Here is a 19,547-nt window from a genome sequence, read left to right on the forward strand (position 1 = left end):
GTCAGTATATGGGTGCTTGAAATATTATTTGCATGTATTTTTAGAAAGATGAAAATATTTAATCTTTAAAAAGTTTAAAAAGCATTATTTAAGGAAATAATCAATAGAATATTTTTGGTGAAATTGTTCCTTGGAGAATCAACTATGAGTATAGCTCAGGAATGTGACATGTGATTTACTATGCCTTTTCTTGCAGTTTTGTATATGTCACTGATCATTTGTACCTCTTTTCTGCTACACTAATCACAAGTTTCAGAATTCTTTTCAAAGTGCTTCAGGAAAACAGTAAACAGTTGATACAGTGAACAACACATTGTGGAGTCTAATTGCGGTTTCTGGACAGAACGGATTTCTAACTATACTAGCTCAGTTAACTGGCATGCTTAAGGAATGGAGATTTTCTAGTTAATTACATTTTCTACTTTAGATTTTTTTAAAAAAAAGTATGCCTACAGTTGTGAAAAGTTCAGTATGGGTGAAAAGTCTTCAACTGGAATAAAATAAATATGCACAAGACTAGGATACTCTCATGAAAAGTCATATTCTCCATGTTCAAAGGGGGCACTTGGGACTTTTTTCTCAGCTGAAAATAAGGAAAGAGGATGTCAAGAACACATATTCTTAGAAGTTGGGATAATTTATACTAAAAAAATTGGACAGCCTTTAAATACATTTTAATCTATAAGACTGTCACCAACAGATACCAGATCTCTGCTTAAAAAAATCTCCAACAGAGAAGAGGTTCCCCCTTTTTGGTCTCCTTTTAAATACAGGTAATACTTGGACAAAGCCCAGACCTAGGGATCCAAGTAATGATTATATACCCTATTTAACATATGCCAATAGGTAAATTTTAGAAGTGAGTGTATTTTTTTGGAGGTGCAATATTTGGTTTCCTGCCCTTCCTGCTTATTCACATTTAAAATAGACTTAAAGCTAGCACCTTTCTTTCTAAATTCTGGAACTGCAAAGTTTTGGATATCATCTCAGAAACAGCAAGGAAAGATTCTATCTGTAGCACAATTAAGGGCTTTTGACTTCTTTGGTTTGTTTCAAACTGTACACCCCCTCAGCAGGGGACAATATACTTCCTCTCAGTAGGTAACACAATATACAGACAGTGTCAGTAGGACTGCTATCCTATATTCTTACAGGTAAATTTTAGTTATTCTTTCAGATACAATGCTCAGTTTACACAGATGTGATCAGGTTTTAGGACAGAACATGCCTGGAGCCAACAGGTCAGAAAACAATACAAGGCACTGAACAAAAGCCCCTGTATTCAAATTCGTTAAAGGTAGATTAAACATGAGTTAGTGAAGGTATGGGGGCTGCCTTCCATTTTCTATTTGCTGCAGGAAAGAGCTTTTAAAAAGTTATTAAAGAGACTCTCGGCAACGTCTAATCTAAGCCTAAGTATATGTAAGAAAACTGAGGTCCAAGGTCTCAAGAGTCATAGGGAAAAATTTATTATCAGATGAAGGATGTTCTATTTTTTTTTTATAACTTCCTTTGGGAAATGAAATTTTTAGTTTCTCCCCAACCAACACTCATAATTTTAGTCATTGTAGGATTCTGATTCTTTAAACTTCTGTGATTCACCCCTAACTAGGTCTCATGCTTATTATTATTATTATGCTCTTTCCACTAAACAACTTTGCTTCTCTTTCCTAAGTGAGGTGTCTAATGACTCTTCTGTTGCTTAGAATGAATCCATATTTTATAAATGTAATGGTTAACAAATACAAAATTGTGTGCACACTACGATCAAGGACCTTCTTGCTGCTCCTAACACAGCAAGAAAGCTCTTGCCTCAGGGCTTTTGTACTTCCAGTTTTCTCTGTTCATGAAATTCTTTTCTCCAGATACACAAATTGTTCACTCACGTCATTCAGGTGGCTCAAATGTCACTTTATCACTTTATCAGAGATGTCTCCCCTAACCACTCTACGTAAAATAGCAATTGTCTACTCTCCTTATTCTTTCCCAATATGTATTACCTACTGACATATTAAGTATTTACTGTCTGTTTCTTATAGGTAGAATATAAGTTCCACAGAGATCAGACAATGTAACTGCTGTATCCCCAAGTTTCTGGGACAGGTCCTGACAAAGTACACTCAATAAATACTTGTTGAATGAATCTTTAAAATTTTAAAAATGTGTATCTGATAAAGAAACAATAAAGAAACACATCAGAACTGTAATAGTTGTTAAAATGACAAGATTATTCAGTTTTTTTTCTTTCTCCACTTTTGTAAATGAGTTTATATTGTATATTTTTAGATTATTTGAATGACTGTTTGGCTAAAACAAACTACTGAAGGATTTTAGACAGTATGTATTTCAAAATGACTTTTAAAGTATTTTTCATCTGAAGCCATTTTGGACAGATAGCTAGGCAGCTAGTAAGAATTAGTCACCTCTCAATTTTCTAAGATGTTACAGTAATAGTTCAATCTAAATACACCTGTAGTTAAGCTACTACTGCACTGGTTTGGTAGTTAAGCAAGAATGAATTTAATCATAGAACAGTGAGGCAGCTCTATAAGAGGAAGTAAAAGTGTGATTTGGTGACTGAGGAGTTCTTTTCCTCAATTAAGCAGATTTCTCTCCAGTAGGAACCTGAATCATTCAGGTTCTCAACATGACCAGACAATTAAAAGAGTTTAAGATGTGACAAGAGAAAATTGATTTAGGATTACTCAAGCCTGAAAAGGACAGTTAACATGCAATAATTTGAAGACATTCAGGTTCTGCTCTGGAAATGAGGACATGTGACACTTATTTTCCATATTTTAAAAATGTAATATACTAGATAGTGATTATAAGATGAGCTTATGAGCTGTACTCATTTCATTACAAAATTTACCTAGTATATTATTTCTCTTGTGATGGGAGAGGATCCAACAGAATTAGGGAGAAGAGTAATGAAAAGGGGCTTAAGTTTCAAGGATCTGAGTGTAGATAAGGATCTAATTCAGTAAGAGCCTCTTTTTATAGGACATGGTGTAACATGTCCTTCCCCCCACATCTAGCCTCGGAGATTGCCCTGTGTACATCTCATTTCACCTCCCACTGCTTTCAACCATGGTTTACTTCCTTCTGTCTAAGTGCTGATCAGAATATGCAGATTTATGCTCTTCTACTCTGCTGTGTCTGAAGGACACAGTCATTTCAAGTGAAGTTTTCTCTGCTACCACTCACTTATATGTACCAAATATAAATCGCCTTGTTCCCAAAACAAAGCAGATGACTTACAGCAAGTCACACTTGTCACTGTCAAAAAAAAAGAGCTAAAGAATAAATCACATTCTAAAAAGACTGTCCAAAAATGACAGATATTTTTTTAAATGACGTATTTTAGATTAATACCTAAAGTATAAGAAAATGTGCTGTGAAATATGTTATGCAAAATGAATACCAAACTTAAATTTATACACAACTTACATCAAGTGAAGATCATCTATTTAACGGTCATCTTTTCATCTTAACTCCATATATTTGAGTACAAGGTTGAGTACTGTCACACTTATATTAATAACTAAAATTTATTTGGTGCTATGTGCCAGGTACTATGTTTAAACACTTTATTATCTTTAATTTTTATAATAACCCTTTGAGGGTTTATTATTGTCTCAATTACAGATGAGAAAACAAAGACTTAAGAAGGTGAATTAACCTGCCTATGGTCACAAGCTAAGTAAATGGTGAAACCAGTCTTGACTTCAATTACACATGTTTAAACATCTACACTATGTTGTTTGTTACACACCTCTACGAGTAAATTAAGATTTATAAACAACTCAAGTGTAACTGTCCAAAACCAAACTATTCTTTTCTACACATCTACTCCTCCTCAAATGTTCCTTATTTTAGTAGATGCCTCTTATCTACTTTCAAGTTAGCCTTCATAGATTCCCTCCGTTCCTTATCTCTCATACCCTACCTGTAATCTCCTAAACCATCTAGAATCCATCTACTTCTTTCCATAGGCTCTGCCTCACAGGCAGGCCTGAATTATATAACAGGCTGAGGCACAAGAGTTTTCCTTCAAGATACACTCTAATGATAAATATAGCTGATTAAAATGGCAAAGGAACAGGCTCAAATTCCAAAAATAAGGCTTAATGCAAGCAACATTTGCAAGCAACAATTTTAAAATTCCAACATCTGGAACAATCTTCTTCAGCTAACAATTCTTGTACCAGAATTGAACTGGCTTTTCCAGTTTTTCATTTCATCCTTCTTCCCCACTTTAGTGATGCTTCTCTAGCAAAACCCTTCCCTTTTAAATACATTTACTTACCTGCCTATTTGAATGGTTTTGAAAATTGTCACCAACACAGAGCACTCACTTACATACTAATCATAAGTTAGATCGCTTTTCCTTCCAAAGGACATACCACAGCACGACAAAGAGAAAGACAGCCCTTTCTCATTTACCCTCTAAGGATTTTTATAAAATGTAAGCTCTTTGGCAAAACATGTAATAATAGGAGCACCTTTTTATAGGTACAGTGTTTTCTGTTTTTAAAGTACTTTCATACATATTATTTCATCCTTCAGCAGTCCTGTGAAGTAAGCTTTATAGTTATATTCTCAGATTAGAAAACTACCCAGAGATGTTGCCATTTTGCCTGGGTCACAAGGTTGTTATACAGTAGAGCCAAACACTAAACAGAGACTCTCCATTCACTGCTCTTGCCACTATATATCACTATCTCTCTCTTTTTAAAATGTTTTGACACATAATAAGAATTGTCTTTGTAAATAAAATTTCATTTGTCCTTAAGGTATTTCAACTATTACTTAATCTATACTTAACTATAAATTATAAAAGAGGGAGTAAGACCTAACTGAAGGAGAACAGCAGCAATAATCAGCTTCATTTAGAATGTCTACGTAAAAACAAATGATCCAAAGAAGATTGCAAATACTCTTCTTATCAGAATCAAAAGTGAAAATCTACAGAAATCAAGTTAAATCTCTGACAAAAATTTTAACCACATTGTATATGGTTAATATAATAAATAACCCAGAAAATAAAGATAACTATGACACATAGAAATGAGCTGTAAAAAGCATGCACGGGAAGGACATGCTTTTATTTAGAACAGCATGCTTCAATTAAATTTGCAGGCAATTGAAGGAGAATGTAAAACTGATGTATAAATCTTACCTACTTTGCAATTAAATTAAGTACACATTTACAGAAAGTCTTCTTTCCTTTTTTGGGTCAGAACAAGCCAACAACAGCAAGTAGCCAGAAATTACAATTAATATAAAAGAAAAATTTAAGAGGAAATGGATTTGCTAGACTTATTATATTTTAAGTCTTAGCTTCAAGAAATGAGTGATTATTTGCAATGAAGTTGGCAAGACAGGAAATCGAGTTAAAATTTATCAATCTTTTAAATGGCTTTTCTAAGTACAACTTTTATTTTTTTTAAAAAGGGGGAAATTCCCCTTGGTATTATACCTCTTTGTAATGATATCTTTATTCCTACTGTTGACCTTAAAACTTCAGAGCTCAGAGAAATAGAAAAGTGGTTGGATTCACTAGTTCAAATTACTATATTTCCTTTATTAAGAGGAAAGTCAGGTAGTGTAAAAAATGAAAAGCCAAATAAGAGATCCAGGAAGAAATTAACTAAGAAGGCGACCAACTGTGTAGCTTATTCTTACCTTGGCTGTTTTTTTCACGGGTTGACATTTTTGCTGGTTGAGACAAAAATGACATATCTTACAATAAAAATTAGATAGTTTCTTAAATGACTATAACAACACACTTCTTTTTTATCACTGTGAGCTAATAAATAAAGTACACTGAATGAAAGTAAGTCAATATTCTTATCAAAAGAAAAAATTTAACTGATGTAGAAAAGATAAACATTTTTAAAAAAGAATTTTTAACTTACCTTGGTTGATGATGACATCTTTATGCCTACAAAAGGAATTCAAAGACATTTATTTTATAATTTTATTTGGCTATTATCATCACCTGAAGAAACTGCAAAAGATTCAATGTCTAGGCCACACCCCAGATAAATCTCCAGACATGAAATTCAGGCACCAGTATTTGTTAAAGTTTCTCACTGGTCTAAACTACTAATATACTGTTTCATAAAAGAAGGAATATTCCATTAGGATCACTTAAACAACAAAAGCATAGAAAGAATTTATGAAAAATACTCAAATTTTATGAGATTATTGAAATTTATTATGAGTTCAGAAGTATTAACAGGAAGACAGCCTTTTCTAAAGACACAAAAGGAAAAATGCACTTCAAAGAAAAAAAGATATCAATACAGATTTTTAGAAATGATTTAAACGTGGCATATAATTGTACATGCAAATGTGATAGTCAAAGAATTAATAATTTTCAGATATAACTTAAAGTATAATACTTACTTGTCTGCATTTTTTATAACTTTTGATATTAATTTTGATGTTGAAACTGCCCTCAGCAATTTATTACGGCTATCGTCTGAATTTTCCCATGAATTATGTGACTTTTCAGCTGTTGGTAGTCGTTTTATGCTGGAAGAAACATATTAGTTTCTTAGAAAAAAATTCTAAGAGTAGCAATTGACAGTTTGACTAGAACATAAAAGCAGTGATTAACATTTTCTTAAAGCTAATCCAGAAAAGAGAAGGAAGGATTAGTTGAAAGTTTCTGTGCCTGGATGAGTCAAGGAGTTAAACAAGGCAATTACCAAGTCTGTTTTTTAATTTTCACTATTATTCAGAAGATTCACTAGAACAAATATTACTTGATCTAAAAAAAAAAAAACCCATTTGCTTAAATATAAATAATTACTATCTCTCAGAATTTATGAAATTGCGTGAATTTGTGAAAAAACCTATTCAAAATCATTACAAGGCTGCTATTTTCATTTTTTATGTCCTCATGGAATTAAATTATACATGGTACAAATGACAATTTCTAAATAATTGTGGGACTAAAAGTAAAACTCTTGTTTATATCTTTTAGAGTCAATTTTATCCATGAAGTAAAAACAATTTAACACAAGAATGTTGTATTATCAAAACTGCTTCCACATATTCATAACTGAAATTTTTTAACTTATAAATGATTTTTTGGCTGCACTGCTAACTGTCCTACAACTCATCCAGCCTTCAATACTTCTTGTAGTAGTATATCCAAAGAGCAATTCAGAATGGCAAGCACATTTCCAAGAGACCTTAAAAAGCTGAAAAAAAGATCTGGGACAAAGAAGATGCCAAGTCAAATCAGAACCTTAAAGAGATTGATTATAAAATCACCACATACAATCCAAAGTTGCAAAACATTAATAAGCTATATCCAAGAAAAACTCCACATCAGACCAGGCAAAAGAATTACAAACCATTTAGATAGCATAAGAATCTGCACGAGACACACAAAGCATTTTTAAAATGTTAAAAACATGCATCAATCAAGTGAAGGGTGTTGTGTTTTCCCAAATTTCCATTAGAGATTTGAGGCAAAATACTAAGCTAATCAAATAAAAATATATTATAAATCTTTTAGGAATGGATGTCATTTATTTTTATTAAAATCCTAGCCAGTTCTGGGAATGGTTTATATTTTCCTAAGATTTCCAAGAGGAAGTATGATGATAAAATACATCTATACCTAATCATAAAGCTTGAATCAACATCCCTAAAGCAGGCAAATTTCATTAAGTTGGTCTAAATATTTGATTACAAGGCAGCTGTAGTGTTGAACTCCCAGCATGCAGGTTTAGATCCCCAATTTAGGCTCACACACATTGTTAGAATGTTTCTCCCTTCTCCCCTTCTCATAACTTTAAAATATTAATTATTATAGACACAGAGAGAAGCCCTCAAGCAAGCCTTTAGCATAGAAAAGATTAGGTGAAATGAATTCAATTCTCTACTCAAGCAAGAACTTATCCTCCCAAAACCCAAAACTGAAACTGAGATGCAGTCACAATGAAGAGCCATTTGTTGAGAAGGGCCCTTGCAAGCTGAAGGTTGTAATGATGCCAAAATATGGTGAGTATAACAACATATGGCAATTTTCTATCCATGGCTATAAATTTATGCACAGTTATATATAAATTTTAAAATATTCTATAATTTTACTATAAAAATGTTGTTTTGGTTTTAGAGTAGGTTACTTTTGCCTTCCTTTCATCAAATTGTTTATAACTTAATTTTTTTCCTCCAGTTTTAACTGATAAATATAACCTCAAATTTTCATTCTCCAATGTGTTAAAATACAGATTACAGCAACAAAGATGTAGGGGAAAAAAAGCCATCAGGCTTTTCTCTTGGAAACCATGGATAGCCAATTTTTTTCTCAAGTCACAGAATTTAGGTATCGTTACAACCATTCCCTAGCTCTGTACTTGGGGTCAGTTAAAACCTTTTGGTGGGAGTAGAATTCTTGCTTTCTTGAGTTTGTCTGTGTATTTGGAGAGGCTGTGAAGAGGGCTGGGGAGAAGGTGATGCTCGAATTTGTGGACTTTGATCATTAGAGTGAGATTCCTCTTTTTTTTCTCTCTGTCCTTGTGGTTTTTCTTTCTTTTTTTCTGTACCACTGTAAAATAAAGTATAACATGGAACAACACATATTTAAACAAATAAAAAAGATATATCAAACGATGGAAAAAGTTACTATTATATAATTCAAAATCCTAAATCATACAGCTAATACAATTTATACTGCTTTCATTCAATAATGAAAATATTTCTTTAAAAAAAAATCTTCAGTAAAGATTAAAATCTTCAGCAAAGAATTTATTATAATTCTAAGGCAACATATCCTAGGAAGATTGCCCCTTTGGACCAAATTGGCCTCTAATGCATTTTGCCATCTTGGCAAATCTGGAAGGACAGTAGAAGCTCTCTTAACTGACTTCAATTTACCCAAATCAGAGCATTAGTGACACTTTACCTCTGTAAAGCATACTGATGCCCAAGGAACACTAAATGTTCATGTTTTGTAGGTTATTCTCTAACTCCTGTTTCTTCTGTATACTTCTGCTTCCACCAGTTGAGTTTCACACTTACCAAGAGTCAACTGTGTTTTCTCCCCCGAACCTGTTTATACCAGTTGTACTTGTTATTTTAATGATTAAGTTAATAAAATACAAAGAAAACTGACAAAATGTACATAGGAAAGAGAATGATAATTTCTATGTAAACTAAGCTGAATGCTTTGGAAAGACTCCATAAAAATGAGTTACTAAAAAAACTGCTGTTAAATTGTGTAGGTGACGCAATTATAAAAGATTATGTAAAAAAGTCATAGAAACAGATGGGTTCTAATTCATATTGTTTTGCAAGTTTCAAATTTCTTACTCTGTCTGAAAGGATGAAACTAAAAATTATAGAAAATGATTTATGGGTGTATGTTATGCAAGATAGTCAACAAGCAATCTAATCAGAGATGCATACTTAGAAAGAAAGAAGGCGGAGACTCAGCCTTTCATTAAAAAATTGACAAATGAACATATGTGAACATATTTTAGGTTAAAATATTTAAGATATATATGTATAAATTCTTATGATTCCACACTTTGACTCTTGATTAATGAAGCATCTCCTATTCCTGATCACACTGGATAAGAATCCTTATATTGCACAAACACTTATGACAGTATTACAAAGCAGATGGAATCAACGATTCCAGGGTTGAATAGGTATAAAACCATCAACTATCTACATTTCTTCTTCTTTTTTTTTTTTTTTAATTTGGTTGCGCCAGGTCTTAGTTGCGGCTGACAGGCTCCTTAGTTGAGGCTCGCGGGCTCCTTAGTTGTTGCATGCAAACTCTTAGTTGTGGAATGCAAACCCTTAGTTTTGGCACGCGAACCCTTAGTTGCGCCATGCGTGTGAGATCTAGTTCCCTGACCAGGGAACTGAACTGGGAAGGCAGAGTCTTAACCACTGCACCACTAGGGAAGTCCCTACACTTCTTAACCAAAGGACATTTTTAAATTTGACCATAAGGTACATAAGCTACAAAGAAGTTTGTTTAAGAACATTCTAAACAAATATAAGTAGTACATACAATTTAATCACATGATAATAGTGAATAATGTTAAAATATAATTTTGACAGTAACATTTCTTAATCTGATTCATTCTGATAACTTCTGACCTCAGACTGACTTTTGACTGTCTTGCTCATATTCAGTTTTTTAATTATGTGCTGAGAAATACAATTCTACCTCAAAAATATCAGATTAACTTTGCAACTTAAAACTGAGTTAGAAATTAATTACTTCTTTCTTGTTGGTCTTCAAACTATCCTAAATGCATAGTATTAGGCTAGTAGTCTTATGTGGGCCCAGTAGATTTTTCTTCTGGGTTATTTAGAAGAAAAACACAAAGCCCCTGCATCATAAATTAACAGACTTATCTGGTTTTAGATTGTTGAGTCACTACTGTACATAATACCACTGCACATAACTACAGCTATGTAAGAAAAATGGGCTGAATCCAAACAATTACTGGACACAAGGAAGTTTATTATTAAAAATTGTATTAAAAATTTCTACTACATATTAGTTTTTCCATAATTTGTCCTTTTCTCCTGAAACTGCAGCAAAGGTAATAAATTTTGGCAGGGGATTTTTAAAAGGCCTAAATATCTTGTCATTTCTTCACCACTCCTGTAGTCAAATGTCTGGTTAACATCTGTAAATACACACTGTTAAATAATTCAGTCACTGGCATTAGTTTATTGAGGCAACCATTTTCCATCAGCACATTTTAAATATTATTCTATTACTGAAAGTTTTTCTTCAATCATTCTTTGAAGAAAACAGCTATAAGATTATGTGGCTGATCTCTTATGGTCTCTCCAAACCCTATATGGAATAATTTGCTGGGTATTACACAAAAGCAGAAAAATCCAGTAAGCAATTTTATTGGAATACACTGAATTAATTAATTGATGAAAAGAACATAGAGAACGTAGTCCACTGAAATTTTATATTACAATATTTCCACTGCCCTCCTGCCCACCACCCCTAACATACTCACACGAACACACAACACAGTAATATAACATTTTGAATTAAGCCTCAATTTTATAGTCATGATTAAAAAATAAAAGTTGTAGCATTTAACCTCCCACTAATATACATATATGCTGAAGATTCTACTCCTTTAAAAATGCTATATCAAATGTATCACTTGCCATGGAAAATTCACTTATATAATTACATTAAATATAGTGATGTTTATCGCATCAACAAACGCCTATTAAAAAGAAACAAAAAGAAACAAAACCAAACCAGGAAATGAAACTGCTTGCTGTCTTTAGTAAGAACCAAAAGCGTCCTCACACTACTCTATAGGTGTGATGAATGTAAACTCAGCAAGTACAGGCTGGATATCTCTGCATTCAGAGACAAAGAATTTAAAGGACATGCTCACCTGAATTCCATACAGCTCTATTTCACATTCTTTTCAAAAGCAGACTGAGTTATCACATTCAATTTTGCAATGTTAGCTTTTTTTTACAAATGCATACCTTTTAGCAGCAGATGAAAGAGTTTCTTTTCTTGCAATTGAAACAGAGCTGGTGTGACTTGGTTTTCTGTTTGCACCACTCCCATTGGTTATACAGGACATGGAAATAGCTTCTCGGATGCCTGGCTGGCCTAGATATGGTTAAGAGAAAACTTTAAAAATCAAACTTCAAAATATTCCTCAAAGATAGGAGCTTAAAAAATTAAGTCCAATAGTGTTTAAGTCCATTAGTGTTTAAGTCTATTAAGTCTGCTAGTAAGCAGACTGTCCCCCCATATGCAGCATACAATATTATTATTTTTCAATAAGTGTTTATTGAGTATATAGATAAGAAAGGAATGAGCGCATAAAGATAAACATTTGTAAACGGAGACAATTCTATGTGGTATATATAAAGTTATAACGTATTTGGAAAAAGTAAATAAAAAGACAATGAAATACTTATTTCCTCTATAGAACAATGAACTTTGTTGACTTGTACACCCAACTTTAATTAGCTACATCTCCAGTGTGGTCTACAGTTCAAAAGGAAATGAATAAGATCTGGAGGTCTCAGAGGAATCCATCATGCAGCATACAATATTACTGTCTGAAGATTTAATCTCATCAAAATAGATCTATAGAAAAGCCATGCTAAATTAAATTGCTAAATTGCAACTAGGGTCATTCTCTAGCTAAACGGTTTGCTGTTCACACATAGCAGCTTTAAAGTGCATGATTCAAAGCTATGCCTCAAGTAAACCACAACTCCCCACATATCAACAATTTTCAGAAGTAGCTCAGGTTCTGTTGAAATTTAATTAGAAATCCTAGAAATCATAAATGTTGAATCTTAGAATATTGTTCCATATAAATAAAGCATAATTATGTAAAATAACCTGTTATCTTAATTTATACAGTAGAAGGTTTGGAACATTTATTCCAGTATTCCAATAACCCATGTGATGGATATGCTGCTATGGTCAGGAAGACTCACAGTCACAAGATAAAACAGCCACATCAAAAAAAAAAAAAAAAAAAAAAAAACAGCCACATCTACTAAGGCGCAAGTTTATCTAAAAATTTGGGAATAAAGAATACTTTTGAATTTTTAGACTCAGTTTTCTCACATGCACACAAGAAAACCTAACTTTTATATCTGGCTTTCATGTTTCTTTGTTTGCTTCACTTCATAAAAGCACAGAAAGCAAAAACATTTATGTATAGAGCCTAAAATATTTCGTACCCTAGAATGTTACATGTATGATAGTATAGCACTGCATTTCTGACAGTAATATGCTGTTGGGAGCCACTTATATCATAATCATCTAAAGTGCTTCCTTAATATTGAGATTCCTAGACCCTTCCTCAGACAGAATGAATCAGAAGAGAGGAAGAAAGAGACCTACTGTATTTATTTTTCAAACTTCCTAGGAAATTTTTCACATATAATAAGGTACAATAACCCCTAAATTAGGCTAATATCACTGGTCATTAGATCTAGTGCTAGTCTGCCAAATAGGTGACTTCTTGTTATATTGACTCTTTCTTTTTACTCTGGTCAAGTACTCATAAAATTTACCATTTTAACCATTTAAAACTGTGCAACTCTGTGGCATTTAGTATATTCACAACATTAGGCAACCACCACCACCACCCAGGTCTTTATTGCTAGCTTTGGCTTTCTTTTTTTTTTTTTCCTATTTCCTTAAGATTAAAGTTAGGTTATTGATTTGAGATCTTTCTTCTTTTTTAATGCAGGCATTTACAGTTATATATTTTCTTCTGAGCACTGCTTTTGCTGTATCAACAGCTGATTTTTCAAATACAATTTTTAAAACTTTTTGTTACACAGAAAACCCATCAGCCACTATATTAAAAACATATATAATCTAAAATCCACTTCCCATGCTCTCTTCCAATGTTCCAAACTTCATCTCAAAAAAAGAGACCAATTATACCCATTAGGATGGCTATTATAAAAACAAACATATAGCACAGGGAGCTCAGCTCGGTACTCTGTGAGGACCTACATGGGTGGGATGGGTGGAGGGGGTGGGAGGGAGGTCCAACAGAGAGGCGATATATGTATATATATATAGCTGATTCACTTCGTTGTACAGCAGAAACTAACACAACATTGTAAAGCAACTATACTCCAATAAAAAAACAAACAAGTGTTAGCAAGGATGTGAAGAAATTGGAATCCTTGTGTATTCCTGGTAGGAATATAAAATGGTACACGTGGTGTAGAAAACAGTATTCGCTGTTTCTCAAAAAATTAAACATGGAAGTACCATTTGATCTGGCAATTCCAATTCTAGGTATATACAACCCAAAAAATTGAAAGCAGGGAGTCAAGCAGATATCCGTATACCCATATTCATAGCAGCATTATTCACGATAGCCAAAAGGTGAAAACCACCCAAATGTCCATTGACAAACGAATGGTACATATATACAATGGAATATTGTTCAGCTTAAAAAAGGAATGAAATTGTGAAACATGCTACAACACGGATGAACCTTGAAGACATTATTCTAAGTGAAATAAGCCAGATGAGAAGAAAAGGGCAAATATTGTATGATTTCAATTATATAAGGTACCTGGAGTAGCCAAATTCATACAAACACAAAACAGAATGGCAGTTGCTAGGGGCAGGGGTCAGGGGGGTGGGGCAGGGGAGAGGAGTGGATGGATACACACTTTCAGTTTGGAAACATGAAAGGGTTCTAGAGATGGATGGTGGCAATGGTTGCACAACAATGAGAATGTGTTTAATGCCATTGAACTGTACACCTAAAAATGGTTAAAGGGGTAAATTTTATGTTCTGTATATTTTACCACAATAAAAAATGTTAAAAAAAAATCAACATATCACCACTGTTTCTAAGTCCTACAGTTTACTGTTGAAGTCTTCAAATGCTTTCAAGGTATCCTGTGAAACTACCATTCATCTTCACAGGATCAGATGGCAGTGCTATGCCTCACAGTTTTGATCAGTCTCAGGAGGCTCTCTATTCTCTATTCTAGGCTCATCCTAAATACTTACTCAAAAAAGACGAGGTATCTTTTGATGTCTTGGCCGTTTCAGGCCTATATATAATGGCTTCCTTTTTATTATTCAATATAAAGGTTTCCAACTACTGAGCCAGTTACAAAGTTTACTCTGTAGAGTAGTAACAATTGAAATGTTTGTGCAATTATTTAGTCATTTTATTATCTTTATTATGTAAAACAAATGGAAAAATAGAAAAATGAAGATGCTGATGTGAATAAAAAGGTAGGTCTCAAAACATAATATATGATTGAAAATTATCAAGTACTATATGTTGAAAACGACAAACCTTTAGCCTAAACTGAATTCTCATTGAATTTGGTTGACTGTATAGGCACTTGTGAAAGAAAACAAAATTAAAAACAACACTGCAGAAATTTTGGAGCTACACCACAGACAGAAGTACAAATAATTTCATTATATTTTATTTTCTTTATCAGACCCCCCCGAACATCCGCACATGATGTAAGCCTTTCAGGAATTAATTATGCTTTAATGTTCTCTTTCTGAAGAACTGGAGTGTAGCAGTGAGATAGGCTGTGGGTCAACAGTTACTTCTGAATTTTCTGTTTTAAATTATTTTAGATCCTCTCTTATAAACAAATATGTAAACAGAGAAAAGTTACTTCATGTTCTTTTACTTCAAGGAGAAAGAAGAGCTTGTATTTCATGCACACCAAGCTAGCAATTGTCTCCAACAGAAAAACAAACACATTCTCCCAGTTAGTATAAATGGGATACTCTCTTCAGTTTCTAAATATTCTGTTTATGGTCACAATTTGCATGAGGAGTAATAAGTCCTCTGTAACTCATTTAGAATTTAATAACCTGTAGGTATTCTATTTGCTAAACACCAGCAAGTTACTGGCATTGTTCAACATATATATACATAATTCTGTATATATGTATAATTTATAAATACATAGTTGTCCCTCGGCATCCATGGGGGATTGGTTCCAGGACACCCCCCTCCCACATGGATACCAAAATCCACAGATGCTCAAGTCGTGGGCCAACTATACTATGCCATTTTAATATCAGGGACTTGAGCATCCTAGGATTTTGAGCATCCGCCCTCAGGGGTCCTGGAACCAATCCCCTGTGGATACTAATAGTGACTGTACACTCAAAATAACTCCTCGATTCTGTATTCCCCCTAATCACCCCACCCCTGACATATGCACCCACCCACCCCCATTCCAAGTCTAATAAAGTATTTGGAAAAGAGTCAGTGGTCTACACTTTCCTATCTGTACCTCAACCTTCTGCAATCTGGTTATCGTCTAACCACTTCACAGAAAGTTTTCTTGCCAAGATCACCAATGACTTTTTTTCCACTAAATTCAATGGGTATTTTTCAGTCCTTATCTTGTTCAGCTTTTCTTCAGCATCTAATATTGCTGACTATTCAGGCAAGGACAGTATTTAGGTAAGGACAATGTCCTTGGTTTCTAGGACATTGCCCTTGCCTGAATTTCTTCTTAGCTCTGACCATTTCTTCTCTCATTTGCTGGATACTCTTTTCTTGCTCAGATTTTGTATCTTGACTCTTCAGTTATCTTGTTACCATCATACCCTTCTCATTATTTTTTATATCTAACTGCTATTGAACATCTCCCCATGAATGTCTGTGTCCTTCCTCCCACCAAACAAAACAAAAACTGGTACTCTGTGATATACTTTATTCTTGGTGAAAGACATTACCACCCATTCACTGTACGAACCAGAAAACAAGAAATCAGGTTTGATTCCTCCATTTCCTTACTGCCAACATTCAGTGGGTGACTAAGTCCTCTGTTGCATCTGTAACTCTTTAAAAAAATATTCCCCCCAGTTCTGTTGAGATAAAACCGACATACAATAAGTTGCACATATATAAAGTGTATGGTTTTGACATACATATATGTAGGTTTTGACATACATACATACATATATGCCTGTGAAACAATCACCACAATCACGATAGTGAACATGGCCATAAGTCTCGAAAGTTTCCTTGGGCCCCTCTGTAATCCATCTCTCCCTCCCTCACTCTTGTCCCCAGGCAACCACTGATCTACTTCCTATCACTATAGTTTGCATTTTCTAAAATTTTATATAAATGGAATAATACAGTATATATATAGATAGATAGATTTGCCTTTATTTATTTATGGCTGCGTTGGGTCTTGGTGGCTGCGTGCAGGCTTTCTCTAGTCGCAGCAAGAGGGGGCTACACTTTACTGCAGCACACAGGCTTCTCATTGCGGTGGCTTCAGTAGTTGTGGCGCATGGGCTTAGCTGCTCCACGTCATGTGGAATCCTCCCAGACCAGGGATCAAACCCATGTCCCCTGCATTGGCAGATGGATTCTTAACCACTGCACCACCAGGGAAGTGCAATTTTTAATGGTTTTAGTCCTCACACTGAGGTCTACATTCCATTTTGACTTAACCATTTATAATTATCTGTAATCTATCTGGAAACCTTACCTGTTTTGTGATCCTTGCATATATCCCCATGCTTAGCACTGTGCTTGAATCCTAGAAAGCACTTAATCAATATCTAAATGACTAAATGAATGCATCTTCACCACTACTGCCTCAAATTTCTCTTCCGGGTTATGTTCAGTTTCTCTATTCTCCCTTCTAGCAGTACTATTACCTTGCTCTTAATGCATTCTGTACACCATGCCAGAATATCTATCTTAAACAAGCTGTATATCTTTAAAATAATATGACATCAATTGTTATATGTACCATTATCACAAACAGCATTAGAAAGAAGTGTCACTTATGAGAACTGTAAGACATAATCAATAGTAAGATGCATTGTAATTCCAGAGATGTTAAAATGCAAGAAATATAGCCATCTTAGAATTAATGGACTAGTGTAACTCTACCTGTCATTCTTCAATTTAAAATTTTTTAATGGAGCTCCAGTCTCCTCAGGATAAAAACTAAATTCCTTAGCAAGGCATAAGAAAACCTTTCACTATGGGCCCTCTCCACCAGTTGAGGCTCACTTTTTGACACTCCCAACCTCACACCTCATGCTTCAGTTTATTCTGAACTCCTAAACTAAGTACTTTTACTCCCCTGCGCTCTGCACCTGGATGGTCCTTCTCTCTGGCATATGCTAGTCATCCCTGCTTGCCTAAATTAACACATATTCATCATCCATCTACCCATCAAATATTTACTCAGGGCCTATTATTATCCTAGTCTTTTGTTTTCAAGAGAATATAAGGGAGCCAGGGCATCAAGGAATTAAAATCTTGCAAGAGAATCACACTAGCAATGAAAACATGTGGTAAGTACAAGAACAAAGTGATCATAAAAGAAATCATCACAAAGAAAAGACACATAATTCTGTAAGGATGATTAGAGACACAGAGCTCAAGAAAGGCTTCCTAGAAAAAAATGCAGAACAAAGTCTTAAGGAATAAGTAAGAGATATCCAGGTAAAAGGGAGGTGATGAAATACTGGGATCTTATTCCAGTGTGTGTAAAGGAACAGAAAGAAGGTAACAGTAAAGTGGGGTATGTAAGTGTGTATGGCATGGGGGCAGGGTAGACAAAAAGCTCTTTATGTGGTGAGAACGCAGAACAAGAAAGGGCAGAGTCCAGATGGTAGAGGAAAGTCCAGATGGTAGAGGTAAGCAGGAGTTAGATCATGGAGATTTTATCTATAGGAAATAGAGACCACCAAAGGGTTTTAAGCTGAAAAAAAGACTTCAGTATACATTTAGAGAAATCCTAGCGGCTATGTGAAGAGCAGATTTCAGGGCAGTGGTCTAAGCATAGCACGATGGGGACCTGAAACAAGAGCTAGGTAGCATAAATGGAAAGGAGGAGGCAGTTTTAAGAAATATTTAGGGCTTAAAAGATGATTTCAGTTTGGGGAAATTTTACATTTATGAATTCTGAGGGACATACAAGCAGTACAATCTAATAAGTAGAAAGATAATTCTTAAGTGCTCAAGTCTAGAATATAGATTAACAATTTGGGAACTGGCACCAATAAGTGGATGTTAAGACCATGAAGGAAGATGAATGGCTGATTTCATCTCCTGGAAGGAACCTTCAACTCCAGTTTCGGTTAGGAGCTCCCACAACACCCTAAATTTACCTTTTTAATGCCAATTATTATATAGTTTTATAATTACTGACTTAGCTGTCTTCTCACTTTACCTAAGGCCCTGTGGAGGCAAAAGTCAGTATCTTTTATTTCTTTAATCTCCATCACCTAAAACAGTGCCTAGTGCATTGAAAAGATGAAGGAAAGAGACAACTGTCAATACAGTAAGTGATGTGAAGTAATATTAATTATCAAGCACTTGCTGAGTGCTAAGCATTGTTATCCTAAGTACTTTATAATTAAGTCCTTTAATCTTCACTATAATCCTGAAAGGGATTTACTATTATCATTCCAGTTTTGCTGATGAAAAAAACTGAAGCCTAGAGAGATTATTAACATGCTCAAGGTTATACTGTAATAGGTAGTGAAATCAAGATTTGAGTCCAGGAAGAAGGAATGGTAAGTAAGTGGAAAGAAATAATTCTGCCTTGTGGAGAGTGACATTTTGAGCTTTGCCGGGATAACAGATAGGAATTCACCAGATGGAGCAGGGGGAAAGGAAATTCTAAGCAGAGAGCAGTATTAAATCATCAAGGTCCCCAGATATTTACATAAATAGCAAGAAAAGACCAAAATAAGATTTTCATGGTCATTTTCCATCCTACAGTTTAATTTCTGATAACTCTCAGTACTGGGAATCCTTAGTATTTGGATAAAAGAGTGAATGATCTCCCAAGGTAGAGGCAATGAGTTAAGTAAAGCAGGTGCAGAAAACAAAAAGGAACGTGGGTGAATGATTGTTTGTCACCTGAGAAGTCTAAAGTATATTCTTTGAAATTTAGAATATTAGGAACCTAACTGGAAGAAAGGAGCGTAAAAATGATTATGCAGTACACAAATATATAACTAGAATGCATCATTAGCTATATATATC

At 34.2% G+C, this 19,547-nt stretch overlaps 1 protein-coding gene across 2 annotated transcripts in view; it reads right to left on the bottom strand.

Annotated features, from left to right (window-relative positions):
- EML4 (EMAP like 4) overlaps positions 1-19,547 on the bottom strand; it is a 152,591-nt gene that overhangs the window by 57,225 nt on the left and 75,819 nt on the right. The window contains exons 3-7 of one of the 2 annotated variants that reach the window (XM_060026734.1): positions 11,518-11,647; positions 8,399-8,572; positions 6,415-6,543; positions 5,922-5,947; positions 5,689-5,721 (exon numbers count right to left, since the gene is read on the bottom strand). In XM_060026734.1, coding sequence (XP_059882717.1) covers positions 5,689-5,721; positions 5,922-5,947; positions 6,415-6,543; positions 8,399-8,572; positions 11,518-11,647 — 492 coding nt within the window. The remainder of the gene's footprint in view (positions 1-5,688; positions 5,722-5,921; positions 5,948-6,414; positions 6,544-8,398; positions 8,573-11,517; positions 11,648-19,547) is intronic. The other variant, XM_060026735.1, reaches the window with a different exon arrangement.

This window comes from Delphinus delphis, chromosome 12, assembly GCF_949987515.2.
Source record: "Delphinus delphis chromosome 12, mDelDel1.2, whole genome shotgun sequence".
NCBI lineage: Eukaryota > Metazoa > Chordata > Mammalia > Artiodactyla > Delphinidae > Delphinus > Delphinus delphis.